The 14,632-nt window shown below is 39.6% G+C and overlaps 1 protein-coding gene across 2 annotated transcripts; it reads left to right on the forward strand.

The window, feature by feature from the left end:
* Positions 1–4,934: 4,934 nt before the first annotated feature.
* LOC121521713 lies at positions 4,935–14,382 on the forward strand. Of its 2 annotated transcripts, XM_041805856.1 has the most exons (10): positions 4,935–5,053; positions 6,287–6,631; positions 8,563–8,889; positions 10,245–10,325; positions 10,657–10,737; positions 10,991–11,071; positions 11,315–11,404; positions 13,282–13,380; positions 13,621–13,661; positions 13,779–14,382. In XM_041805856.1, the coding sequence occupies exons 1-10, from the start codon at positions 5,014–5,016 to the stop codon at positions 13,881–13,883; spliced, it is 1,290 nt and encodes a 429-aa protein (XP_041661790.1). In that variant the 5' UTR covers positions 4,935–5,013; the 3' UTR covers positions 13,884–14,382. The 2 variants fall into 2 exon arrangements, with proteins under 2 accessions (XP_041661790.1, XP_041661791.1); XM_041805857.1 differs by lacking the exons at positions 13,621–13,661; positions 13,779–14,382 and adding an exon at positions 11,488–11,562 and having other exon boundaries at positions 13,282–13,350.
* The last annotated feature ends 250 nt before the right edge of the window (positions 14,383–14,632 follow it).

A 14,632-nucleotide genomic window follows, 5' to 3' on the forward strand; every position in this document is an offset into this window, starting at 1 on the left:
TGATGGGGTTGAGATCAGGGTTCTGTGCAGGCCAGTGAAGTTCTTCCACACCCATCAAACCATGTCATTATAGTCCTTGCTTTGTGCACTGGGGCACAGGCACGTTTGAATAGAAAGGGGCCTTCCCCAAACGGTTGCTACAAAATCGAAAGCATAGCATTGTCCAAAATGTCTTGGTATACTGATGCATTAAGATTACCCTTCAATAGAAAAAGGGGCATCACCCAAACACTGAAAACAGCCCCATTCCATTCCATTATCCCTCCTCCACCAAACCTCACCATTGGCACAGTGCAGTCAGGCAGGTAGTGCTCTCCTATGGAGCTATTACTGTTGCAAAACTTTTAGCGAATGCATACACAAATCTGCAAAAGTGTGGATTAATTTGCAAATGCATGTACAAATCCACAAATATGTGTGCAGAGCTGCAAATGCACACAAAGATTTGCAGATATGTAAGCAGATTTGCTGCATGTCTCTGCAGGAGCAGGTTCCTGGTCTGAAAATTTTCTCTTTTTTTTTCCATCTCACTCTGTCATTGTGGTGTTGGTGATCTCAGCGCAAAGCAAAAGAGGAGCTATTTGAGTGCAATGCTCACGCTCAAGTGTGTGCTATTAGCGGGGAGCAAAAAAATCTTAGTGGATCTGCCCCAAAGAAAACTACAGAAATGATCACTGATTTTAGAAAGCAATCATTTCATACTCATATTATTATGAATGGCACAGCCATTGAAATTGTATAGCAGTATACGTATCTTGTTACAATTATTGATGCCAAACATTAAATACAAGGCCCAACAACATTCGTTTTTTTTTTTTTTTTCTGTTTAAGAAAGCTGGGTTTTAATGTTGACAGCACCATGCGGACATTGTTTTACAAAAATTCTATTAAAAGCACATAGCTTTTGTATGCAGTGTTGAGGGAAACATTGTTCATCAAAGTTGTTAAACTGCGACTAATGATAACAAGGAAATAAAAGTGCAGCATCTCCAAACTGGCAGAGCGATACACACTGACTTGGTAAACAAAACTGACAGCAGACCCACAACATCCTTTCTGGTCTGACTATGAACTCCTTATCACAGGATGCAGACACCGAATGCTCAGGATGATAACAAAAAGAGGGCTGACATCATTTGTACCATGAAGTATTCAGCTGCTCAACAAGCTCTGACATTAGATGAACTTTGCACTATGTCCTCTATTGAACCTGCTGCTTGGCATCCCTTACATTATGCACACAATGTCTTAGAAATGGTTTTATTTTAGTGATACATTTAGGTGGTTTTCATGTTTGGACCTCTGTTTAGTCAGCAGTCTTCCCCATGATTGTACTAATCTGAGAGACCATTAGAGGCTCAGGAAGCCTTTGCAGGTGTTTGACTTTAATCAACTGATTAGACTGTGACACCATGAGTCTCTAATGTTGAACTTTTTCACAGTACTCTAATTTTCTGAGACACTGAATTTTGTTTTTCATGAGCTGTAAGCCATAATCATCGAAATTAAAAGAAATAAACACTTGAAATATGTCAGTCTCTGTGTAACAAATTTACATGATGCATGAGTTTCACTTTTTGAATATAATTACTGAAATAAATCACTTTTTTGATGATCTTCTGGTTTATTGAGATGTAGTGCGGTTGACATTAGAGTTGACAGTCATTCTGCCCCTTCTGCAGAGAGAGTTAATGCCATCAGTAATCCTCTGTTTAGGCACAGAACTTAACTATTGCACACGAGTTTAATCATAAAAAAGAGCAGAAAATATATTAACAAACAGACAATCACAGGAAACACATTATACCCACAGATCCTTGAGAAAGAAATGTCAATACAGCAGGAAAAGACACTGAATTTTGTTGGTTTGTTGGGACAGATGGGCAAAAATTTTAAGTTATTATGTAATGAACAAGTAAACATACAATACTGAAGTAATTATACTATATTTAATGAAGCCTATGTAGATGATTAAATAGGATAATAACCTACATGGAGACAACTTTTAAGAGCTCTCCATTAACTTTCTCTTTTCTGGGGAGCTGGGCTCCCCTTCACTCCAAACGTAATTCAAACTATGCTTATAATTATGCCAATTTTTGTGCACCTTATTATAAAGCATAAACCATTCTATTTACATAAACTTTGAAAGCTTTTATTCAATAAAGTGAAGACTTGTAGAGACACTGTAACATCACAATATCACCAACCTTAATCATCAGATGGCCACATTTTGAAGTGTGGGGTTGCTGACTAAGCAGCCTTTATTTTGGATGATCTTGATGGTGAGAGTGTTGAGTGGGTTTAGTGTCACTTTTTAGCAAAAACTCACCAACCAGTGTCCCACTTCAAAAAGAAACACTAATTTTTGACTATAAAGTCCCAGAACATGTTTGTTTACCCATAATACAATGCATTAAGTCAGCCAAGGGTCTCACAGGTACAGGTAATTAGTTAGATAAATAAGATTACACAAGCTTGTGAAATAACTTTATAGAGCTCTCTGGAGGAAAGATAATGTCAGTTTGTGGAACAAATTTCCATTGAGAAGAATGAAAAAGTGTAAAAAAAAAAAAAAAGAAATAACGACTTTGTCATCCAGTGAGGATAAAGTTCGTGGTATACTTTAAACCCTCTTTGGATTTAAAAAAGAAAAAAAAAAAAAGAAAAGAAAAAAATGGATAATATAAGATTTACATTTCTCTCTTAATGTGTAAAACAGATAATTGTCGTATATGTTGAATAGTGTGTTTTAGGTTGGGTATGGGAGCATATGCCATTTCTGTTCTTCCCCCCCTTCAACCTTGGTCCTGTACTGCTCTGACCTCCTGATGGCTATCATCCAGGCCTATGCCCCATCTCTCCAGGTACCCTCCAAGCTACCCCCAACCACGGCACATGGTCGCCCCTCCATGGCACCCAGTATGTGGTGAGCTGGATCAGGCCTGGGAAAGGCACGCCAGGTGCCGATAAAAGCACAGCTGCCAGTCCTGTATCAGGCAGCTGAACCTTCCCATCTTCACCCTCCTGGGTAAATCAGCATTAGACACATGGTGTTACCAATGATTCCCAAAGATGCGCCAAAGACTAGTTGCCACAAAGGAGTTCAGTCAGCACCTCTGGCCATCAGTCAACATCCAGGCTTCACAAGCCTATAGTTAGATCGGAAGGACCAGGGACCAAAAGACCCTGATTTTGGTTGCATCCTCAGATACCGGGAGTGCCACAGTGTGTTTTAGATCATCTTGAAATGTGTTTATTATGATGTCAGACTACATGGGTTTTGGGCACTGCTCTTGAAGACAGGATTGCTGCTGCAGATAAAGTTGAGTTCCCAGGTTCTTGGTCGCCTTCCTAGATGTGTCAAGGAGGTCTGTGTGCTCCTGGAAATCTTAGCCAAAGAGGGTTAACATTAATATTTCCAGGCAGATGCTGTAGTTCAGAACCATTTAACCATTCACGCCAGCTAGGTTTGATAAATGAAAGTAAATGCATTAAGGTGCATTCACAAAGTCTCCAGACCCCCTTTACTTCTTGTCAATTTTGCTATGTTGGGTAGTACCCTGTCATGAAAACAAACCAAAAACAAAAAAAAAAGGAGATTTTTTGCAAATTTCTTAAAAATAAAAAAACTGGAAAGTATTCTGGCCCATTGTGACTTGAAGTTTAGTTCAGGTTCCTTGTATCTCTCTTGATCTTTGCTGAGATTTTTCTACATTTTGATTTGAGTCCACCTGTGGTAAATTAAATTGATTGGAAATGATTTGGAAAGGCACACACCACTCTGTTGAAGGCCTCACAGCTGACAATGCATATCAGAGCAAAAGCCAAGCGAAGGAACTGCCTGCAGAGCTCAGAGACAGAAATGTTGCTAAGTACAGACCTGGGGAAGGCTACAACAATACCTCTGCACTGAAGGTTCCCAAGAGCACATTGGCCTCCATAATTCTCAAATGAAAGAAGTTTGGCACCACCAGGACTCTTCTAAGAGCTGGTTGTCCAATCAAACTAAGCAATCAGGGGAAACAGGTCTTAGTAAGAGAGGTGACCAAGACCCTGATGGTCACTCTGACTGAGCCCCAGAGTCCTGTGGAGGTGGGATAGTTACCGAAGGACTAACACCTCTACGGTCTGGCTTTTATGGCGGAGTGGTAAGACAGAAGCCTCTCATCAATGCAAAACACATGAAAGCCTGTTTGAAGTTTGCAAAAAGCACCTGAAGGACTCCCGACACTGAAGCATGGTGGTGGCAGCATCATGCTGTAGGGGTGTGTTTCAGCACGCAGGGACTGGGAGACTGGTCAGAATTGAGGGAAAGCTGAATGGAGGAAAGTAAAGGGTATCCTCGATGAAAATGTATTCCTCAGTGCTTGAACGCTATTGAATCCAAAGAGACCTGAAAACGACCCCCACCCACGGTCACCATCCAACCTGACTGAGCTTGAGAGGATTAGCAAATAAGAATGGCCGAAAGTTCCCAAATCCAGTCAGCAAAGCTTGTTGGATCATATTAAAAAAGAATCAAAGCTGTCAGTGCTGCCAGAGGTTCTTCTACTAGGTACTGAGTAAGGAGTCTGAATAAACATGTTTTCACTTTGTCATTGTGGAGTACTGAGTGTAGATTGATGAGGATAAAAATGAATTAAACAACTATAGCATGAGACTGCAACATATTCAAACTGAAAACAGAGTCTGAACAGAATAGAATGAGCTGTAGAATTAAAAACTGAAAACTTTACCAGTTTCTGGATAATTCTGGTAAGTATGTACAATATGTTGACTGGTGCAGGAAGCCACTGGGGTTCAACTTTTTTAGTTTATCTTCATTTCCTTTTTTTGAAACCTCTTTGTTCCTTAAACTGAGACAAACCAAGGTTATTAAACTGAGGTTTAGAAGCAATAGTTATGTAAGACAGTGACTTAAATTCAACCAAGTGCCATTAGAGATACTTAGGAAGAAGGACTGAAGTCTTCAGTCAGTTTATTTATCGCCTCCATCTGTATAAACGCAGGATGAAGATCTACCAGGTCATCTTCTTAGCCTACTTATCAGGTAAGGACTCACAAACAGAATCTATTGTTGATATTTTTATAAAATTACAAATTATGATTTAATAATAGTCATAAAACAATAATAGTCATTATTATAGTTATCGTTAATACTGCAGCATTCACTGAAAAAATATGTAGTGAAACTGAATTAAATTCAGTTTCAATTTAATTGAAACTGAATTAACATGCTAAATCCTTGTTTGATGGGAGGGTGTCTTTAGGTCAGGGTTCAGGTTTAGGGACTTGGTCTTTCGTGTCCCTAACAGAAGAGTCTAATTTTCAGTTCTTCTTCAGTCCAGTCCTCTTTAACCGACCACATCCTGTGAAAGCATGAAACCCATGTTAAGGTGTATAGAAAAGTTCAATTTTTTAAGTCTAATTTTAGCTCCAGTTGAACTTAAACACATTTAAAGGTTTACATAGCAAACACAGTAAGTTACCCCTCAGTAGTCTTGGAACAGAACTTTAACAATTACTGATGCAGCCAGCTGTTTAACTTTTTTAAATAAATCGATAAAAGCTCTCATTTAAAAAGAAAAATTGCACACAGGAATTATCAAAGCTTTTGTTTAATGTTAAATAGTTTTTAAAAGTCAAATCTGATCCAACACAGTCAGATTAACGCCACTTAGCCAGTGAACACTGAGTTGACTTCCAGATCAGTGGTACTCAACCTCATCGCTCCAAAGCGAGAGCCACAATCCAAAACCAGAAGGTAGATCCATAGATCAGCCGATGCATATTTGAAATAAAATGAAACAGTGAGTTTTTAGACTATTGTGTGGTAAAACAGGATTTAATATGATGCATAAAAATGACTGCATTGTGACAGAAGAAAGGTTATGCCACTGATACTAAGTACATTTTTTAAATTTATTTAAGTTCCTCCTGGTCTCAATGATGTTCACCCAACAGAAGTTATATATAGACAAAAAAATAAAGGTTTACCTTTAGATTTGTCAATTATAGCCTGGTTTTTATGTGTGGGGAAACTAATTTATTTATGCAATTTGCCATTAATCTTTACTGATGAAGTGTTTACCTTTATTAAAGTTTTGTAAGGGGGATTTATTTTCAGTAATCCTAAAAAGAGCTGCATCCGGTCACTGAACAGAAACAGCAGCAGTTTCCATGGTGGGTTTTGGGTTAATTTCTTTATTTTTTTGAGTAGGAGTCTACCCTACAGGAAGTTCTGGCTGTCAGTACTGATGCTGATTCTCTGATTTTCCTACAGCTCTGTGTCCTGTCACTGCTAAACTCAGCATCTACACTGGAGGTACAGGAGGAAATGGGACCATCACCTGTAGTTTCTCAGAGCAATATGACTGGAAGTTCTTCTGTAAAAACGACTGTGAAGGAGAGGATATTCTTGTTAAAACAGACGGTGCCAAGGCTGTGAATGACAGATACAGCATCAGTTACCAAGAGGTGTCCAAAGCAGGAACTCAGTCTAAGAAAAGCAGTTTAAGTGTGGCCATCACAAACCTGAAGAAGTCGGACTCAGGACGCTACAGGTGTGGGCTTGGAGGGACCGACGCTCCGCAGTCTTACGCAGATTTTGGGGTCAGAGTTGTTGATGGTGAGTTTGAACTCAATCACAAAATGTCACATTTCTTCAGAATAATATTATATGTAATGACTGAGTGTATGGATGAATATGGAATATACTGTAATATTCCTAAAATAATGGCCAAAGTCCTTTTTTTTTTTTTTTTGCCTTAGTCACCTCTTCATGATGCCGGCCACCTCTGCTAGAATTACAAACATCTTCAGTTGAACAGACCATGTACCCCTATATTATAATGACCTAAGTCAAGTCAAGAGTGACTTAGGCAATTATATGAGCTTTTCAAGATGGCAGCCGCTTCAAAACGAAAGAAATTCTTCCTAGCTAGTAAAGCTATTGCCATTATGCAGGACTCATTCCCTATTGGTAAGTGATAAGGTTTACTATAACATATGCTTGGCTATAAATTTTGCAGTTATTTGTCTTTTTTGTCAGCTAAAAAGCTAGCCTCACGAAGCTAGCATTTATGGGCTCCAGAATCTGCAGCAAGGAGACATAAACCGGCGTCAGCACCCACCAGTCTGCCTTAGACAGATCGTGAACCAAGTTTCCAAAAGAATTTCAACGATGCATGTTTAGGTAATTAAATATGTTGCAGTTTGGAGCATGATCGGTTTAAAACATCTGATTTAAAAAAGAAAAGGGACAAAACTGACTAATTTTATACCCCCATTCCCCATCATTATGTGTAAATTTTGTGAAATTACTTCACTGTCATAGGAAAAGTATCGAATTATCGCAAGAAGAGGATAAATTAGTTGATATTTTGATCAAACATTTAAATTGAACCAATTTCACAGTAAAACAGGGTAACATAAAAGGTATTGATGCATGTTCAATAAGGACTTCAGGACTTTTGCCACCTTTTTTTTCAGACATCAAGTCACGACCCACCGAAAACTGCTCAGTGACCCACTTTTGGGTCCCGACCCACCAGTTGAGAACCACTGAGCTAGATAATATAATAGTTCTCTGTAGCTACTTCTATTCATTCTGCTAATTCTAGAGCACTACGTTTTCTATCAAGCAGGGTTAATGCTCTACATAGAGTTCAAGATGGATTTATGACCAGAACAGATTTACAGGTGCATTTCATAAAGACAGAATATCAAACTTTTTTTTTTTTTTTTTTTTGCCATAATTTAAATCAAGAAGTGAAATTTTCATATCATCACCTCCCTAAAATAATGGCCTAAGTCATATTTTATCCAAGTTTTTCAGGAGACAGAAAAAAACTTAATCAAATCTAGGGTATATGATATTAATTGACCATTCTGCACAAAAAAGGTTATGACAATAGATGACTACTGGAATAAAAATGATGCTGTCAGTCATGTATTTATTATAAGAGGATTAATGACATAGGCCAATTTATGAACATGCCTTTGTGACTTATGCAATTTTGAAGCTGACTTTGGTCCAATTACTTCTAGAATAGGTGACTTGGGCAAAACAGTGTGCTTCTTTTTACCCCACTTCTGAGACGGACTGTGGGGAAGGGTAAGCCACAAACATTTGAAAATGCGTGTTCAAATCATACTGGTGTGTTCTAAGATCTCTGTCATTATGGATCCCTGCTGTCCACAGGCGAGAGGCAGAAGAGCCACAGATGCATTGAGGTGCATTGTGTATCAGTGGATTTATAACCTGACACGTCAGATGGATTTGTTTCACACAAGCATCTGGTAAACCTTCCATAGTGTTTGGAAAAGGGCAGAGCCTTTGAAAAAAAACTTGGAGGGTGATTGGATGAATGTTCTTTCTGTCACATCTTTACGGGCCAATCAGAGCAACAAAACACGTGACTTAGCCAATATCGTGCTGCGCCCCTAACGAGGACTAAACTCCATAGAGAACTGCGTAACGCGAAGTATGAGAACCACTGACATAGACCTTTGAGGAGCTAATCACAGCTACTGTTCATCTTTTTTTTTTCTCCTCAGCTCCGATTCAGGGAAACTCACGATTTGCTGGTACAAAGGTTGAAGGAGAAAGCAATACACGTGGATGCAGTGGTGATCCTGTCCCTGGAGGTTGGATGTTCCTTTGTAGGGGAGACTGTGTTAAAGAAGAAGACATTCTCCTTGAAAGCAATATCAGCGCCGCTCAGAGTGGCAGATACAGCCTGGAATATACAGAAAATTCAGTGTATGGGCTGTACGTGACCATCTCAAACTTGACCAGGTCTGACACTGGATGGTACAGGTGTGGTTACGGCAGAGCGCTATCTTCAGCTTCATATCGAGACTTTGCTCTCATCGTCATTTCTGGTGAGTGTTGTTGTGTAATTGTTGGACATTTGTGAGTGATGGTTAGGGAGGGAAGAAGCTGATTCTCATACGTGAATAAGAACCTCCTAACCTGACACGCCAGATAGATTTGTTTCACACATCCATCTGGGAAAGCTTCAATAGGAAATGTCTGAGAAAAGGCAGAGGATTTGAAAAAAACTCGGAGTATGATTGGATGAACGTTCTGTCTGTCACATCTCTACAGGCCAAACAGAGCAACAAAACACGTGACGTAGCAGCTATTGAGCGGCACTTCTGCTGCTACCAAGGATTAACGTGAAACATGGCAACTATAGACATGTTAATACTCGACTTTTGTCATTTTTGAAAAGAAAACAACTCACTGCTGATCTTTGTTCTTCTTTTCATGAAGACATGTCATCAAGTTCAGATAAAACTGGTGCTTTAGCAGCATCCATGCTAATCTCTTCCTCCATAACTGCACCAACTCTTGCTGCTGCTTGTTTACATCACGACGCTGCCATGCCTGAAAGTATTGCCCCTCGTCGCTGATTGGTCCTGTCACTGGCTAACCGGGCCCAAACAGTTCAGACAGGAGCTTAACAAGATGGATTCACCAGTGAAAAACAAGGAAACAGGCATATCCATCTGCTCTGCAAGGTTAAGAACCTCTCTGTTACTGACAAAATCAACATACAAGCTAGTTTAGTGTGCTTAAACCAGAAGAGAACAACCATAAGTGTTGTCAGTGCCAGTATAATTCACAGTAACTTTACAGTAGAGCTGTTAATAAATCAATAAATCTACTGATCAGATGCCCCAACAAACTCAACTGGCTCCTTTCAATGTTTTACTCCTAGTTCTCTACAGATGTCTGAACTCCTCCTGTCTCTAAGTCTGAGCCTAGTGCTTGCTGGAGGTTCCCAGCAGAGGTGGAACCTCCATCTTTGTGCTGAGAACACAGACACAACTCACAAGTGTAAGGTTTCTCCAAGTCAAAAGAACACATGTAAACTGGATGAGCAAACTCCCATGCTCCCCTAAGGGTTAAAAGCTGATCCACTTTCCCACAGCCAGGAAAGAATCCGCATTGTTCCTTCTGTATCCAAGGTTTCACAATCAGAGGGAGCCTCCTTTCCAGCACCATAAAATAAACTTTACCAGGGAGGCTGAGGAGTGTAATACCTCAAGAATTCAAGCATACCCTCCAGAAACCACCCCAGTCTCATCTACTTGGAAGAGAACAGAGATTAGATCAAAGAACAGGAAATAAATGAGCAGGAACAATGAAATAAAGGCTGATGCTACAAAAGTTTGGAGCTGGGTTGATTATTATCAATAAAGTGAATGATTCTTCATCAATACTGTTTCAGATCCCAGTTCCACTGAGAGTCCCAAAGTGACCACAGAGGAGCTTCCTGCTCCTGCCTCCACCCACAGCTACATCCCAACAGGTGAAACTTCAACTAAAAGCTAGATGTGTATTCATTTTTCAGTAAATCTGTACTTTTCTGCAGTCAGGTCCAACCCACTATACCATTTAGTGCCCTAGGTGTAATTCTCATTTGCAGCCCACCAACAATATGTGTGCTTCATTTGGATTTTGGTTGTGCTTCTAAACTTCCATTAGTCCTTTTCTTGAAACCACTGTAGGACAGTGACAAGGACACTGAAATGGAAATAATGGGGCAGAAATGATGTAAAAATAGCTGAAACTGCAAAAGTTTGGAGCTGGGTTGATTACTATCAGTTTTAACTAATGATTCTTCATCAATACCGTTTCAGATCCCAGTACCACTGAGAGTCCCCCAGTGACCACAGAGGAGGTTCCTGCTCCTGTCTCCACCCACAGCTATATCCCAACAGGTGAAACTGCAAATAACAGCTAGATGTTTTTACATGTTTTCAGTAAATCTGTACTTTCTGCTGGCAGGACTAGCTCCTACAATTTTGGCACCCTAAGTGTAATTCTGACCCCCAGTGTGTGTTCTAGGGCTGTGTATCGCCACTGATTTCATGAATCGATTCAATTCTGAATCACAATTACCTGTATCAGAGTCTAAATGCTTTTAGAGGCAAGTGAAGTAAAGTGAATGATTCTTCATCAATACTGTTTCAGATCCCAGTACCACTGAGAGTCCCAAAGTGACCACAGAGGAGGTTCCTGCTCCTGTCTCCACCCACAGCTACATCCCAACAGGTGAAACTGCAACTAAGAGCTAGATGTTTATTCATTTGCAGCCCACCAACAATATGTGTGCTTCATTTGGATTTTGATTATACTTCTAAACGTCCATTATTCCCTTTCTTGAAACTGTACAAGGAGACTGAAATGGAAATAATGGGGCAGAAATGGTGTAAAAATGGCTGAAACTGCAAATGTTTGGAGCTGGGTTGATTACTATCAATTTTAACTGATGATTCTTCATCAATACTGTTTCAGATCCCAGTTCCACTGAGAGTCCCTTGGTGACAACAGAGGAGGCTTCTGCCGGTGAAGAGTGTCCCCTGCAATGCAGCAGCCCCCCAACAGGTGAAACTGTAACTAATTGTAACTGTAAACGTCTGTAAAAGACGTTTTTATTTACATACATGAAGAAAACTTGTCTATTTCAGCAGCTCTACAGAACAGTCCTGGTCTCAGGCTACAACATCCATCTGGTGGTTAAACGCCTCCATCATACATTGAAGGTACAGTGGAGGGTCAGGAAGAGGGGCTGGGTGATTCTGTGGTATTAATGTTAAAAACAAAGGCTGATTATGAGGCCTAATGACCTTTGGCCTTTTAAATGTCATTGGTCCATCAGTCAGTGGGCAGGACCATAACAGTAACATCTGAAGGAAATCCCTATGACCTTTCTTTAGATATCAGGGTTATCAGAGTGGGACAGGCAGACCACCTGAGGACAAAAAATAAGATTTACAGTCAATCTGTGCTCCTGGTTTACTGATCAGAGAACACCGTCTAGCCGCGTTTCCATTACCCTTAGAAATGCGCAAAATCTAAATAGCGCAATAAAAAACTGGTTATGGAAACACCTGAAATTCGAAAAACCCCTCAAATATCACAAAAAAAATTACGCTCTCCTGAGGAGGTTCTTTAGACGTTTTGATATAGAAGTATATTGCAAAAGTGTAATGGAAACACTTTTTCCACATTTATAAGTCACAGGACATGACGTACGGTGTCACATGACCTGTCACTTCGAGTCAACATGGTGCGGTACGTGTGGATAGAAGGGGAGGAAAGACTTTTCTTAACATCATGCTTATACCCTTATATGTGGCTTTTGCCATACGTACAGACTTTGCCTCTGAAGTACCATCCGTTGCCTTTGTCTTTTGTTCAAAATTACCAGCTTCCCTACAACAGATTTACGCGAGATGAGACTTAACGAGAATTGCAAGGCTCATTCTCAAAACTCCCTTCAATGGAAACGCATTCAAAGCGCAATTGTACTTAGTTGAAATTTAGTTGAAATCGCTTTTACTTTGCAGAAAACTGTAATGGAAACCCAGCTAATGACATCTGTCTGTGGATGATGTGGGTGGGAGGCAGCAGCCATTAACAGAGACTATAAACCCCTAAAACTTGTAGGGGTTGGCTTACTTAATGTTCATGGATTGCTTACCTAACTTTTGTTGTTGGCTTACTTAATTTCTTAACTGGGTCAGCTTTGTTAAATTTTAGGCTTAAAGTTAACAAAGCCAACACCTAAAAGTTGAGTGAGACCACCACTGAATACTAAGATACCTGACCCCTGAAAGTAAAGAAAGTAAAACCCTGAGATTTAGGTAAGCCAACCCACTAAAGTTAAGTTAGCAGACCCCTGAAAATTAAGAAAGCCAACCTCTTGGGGTATTTTCTCTAATCTTGACGTAGCTTACTTTGGTTGTGGCAAGACTGTTTACAGCAGCCACTGCTGACATGGGTAAGTTAATTTCAAAGTTAAACCCTCAAACCCCTAAGAAAGGAACCCTAAAAGTTAGCAAAGCCAGCCCCTCAAAGTTAGGAAAGCTAACCCACAAAGGTTAAGAAATCTGGCCCCTGAAAGTTAATAAAACCAACGCCTGAAGTAATGAAGGCCAACCCCTAAAAGTTGAGAAAGTCAATGAAAAATGAAAGAAAGCCAACAACAAAAGTTAAATAAGTCAATCCATGAATGTTAAGTAAGCCAACCTCTGAAAGTTGAGTAAAACCACCAATGAAAGTTAAGAACGCTATGAGGCGATCAATATATATTTAACAAGTCAAACATCTAGACAGATGTTTGATACGTTAAATATGTACGATTCAATCAGGACCAAGAACATTTTCAAAAAGTAAAACTTTCTGTTTCCTGTGGTTCAGGTGCTTCTTAATAGCTCTGACTGTCATAATCAGGTCTTCATGTCTTTAATGTCCCACAGATGGGCTGCTGTACGTGGTCGTAGTTCTGGTCATCGTCATCATCGTCTTGGGGCTGGCGCTGACAATAGTTTGTGCTCACAGGAACATCAGACCCCATGGTAAGGAAACAGGAAGAACATAGTGTCTAACTCTTTTAGTTCAACCCTAAACCACATTAAAGTCAGGAAACTCTTTATATCTGAATATCTTTACATCTCTGTTATATCTGCTTATATCTGCTACTGCAAAGGTTTAGTGAATGTTTCTGATCTCTTCTCTAGGAGCTTTTAAGTGTTTAAGTGGGTTTAAATCAGCCACAGACCAGCAGACTCTGATTAAAACTGGTTTCTGTTTCACAGGTTTGAACAGCAGAGTATACAGAGACAGCATGAATGTGGAGGTGACCTCTTTGACTCTTTATTAACCTGATCACTGAGATAAACCAGCATTTGATTTATCAAGTCTAAGGTTAAGAAATGTTGCATTTCCTGACTCTGTTAAAACTCTACTGTTTCAGGTCCCCTCTAATGAGTACCATCTTCCTGTCTCTGGCTGTGAATTGACCATCTACGATAAATTATGTCCAGCCAAAACGGACCAAAGCGACCCCAACCTCAGCTAAAAACCACAGGATGCTGCTGTAAATATGATTTAATATGTGATGATATGAATATTTACATTTAGACACTACCTGTAGCAAGAATACTTTTATATTTTTATATGGTTTTTGTGTTATTATCACTTGTCTTTGATTTACAGGGGTTGTACACTACTTTTTTTCTATATATCCCTTGCATGTCACGATGATTAAGATGGCTTTCACCCATGTTGAGGCATTGTAGACTCATTTCAAAAGCTTTGATCATATCTTGTAGATGGGTGTATATAGCTCTTGGTATGCTTTTCCTTTCACCGACATTATCTTGTCACATGACTTGTCAGGTGATCCAGATCATACATATATGGAGGTGTATCCCCTGTATCTCATTGTCTGATGAAGGGCTTAGGCCCGAAACGTCACATGTGGTGATAATCTCGATTAAATAGCCCTTGGAGCAGCTTCTGGTGTGCGGACTCATTTACCTGTTTCATTTGATTCACTCTTTTGGTCCAGCACCCAGTTCTCAACTTCATGGGATGTGCGTGCCTACGAACCCTCCAGATCTGTGTTCAGTCATGGTCACGACAAAAACATCTTTGTTCAATTATTGTGATAATTCAATTTTTTTAATTCAAATCTTGACCTTATTAAACAATTAGGCAATTTTGTGTTTTGTCTCACATTTTAACTCCAAACTTTGACTTCATAATACCATATTTTGACCTTTTAGACTCACAATTTAAAATTTGGAATCATATTTTTAATGTCAT

Source organism: Cheilinus undulatus, linkage group 14 (assembly GCF_018320785.1).
Source record: "Cheilinus undulatus linkage group 14, ASM1832078v1, whole genome shotgun sequence".
Taxonomy (NCBI): Eukaryota; Metazoa; Chordata; class Actinopteri; order Labriformes; family Labridae; genus Cheilinus; species Cheilinus undulatus.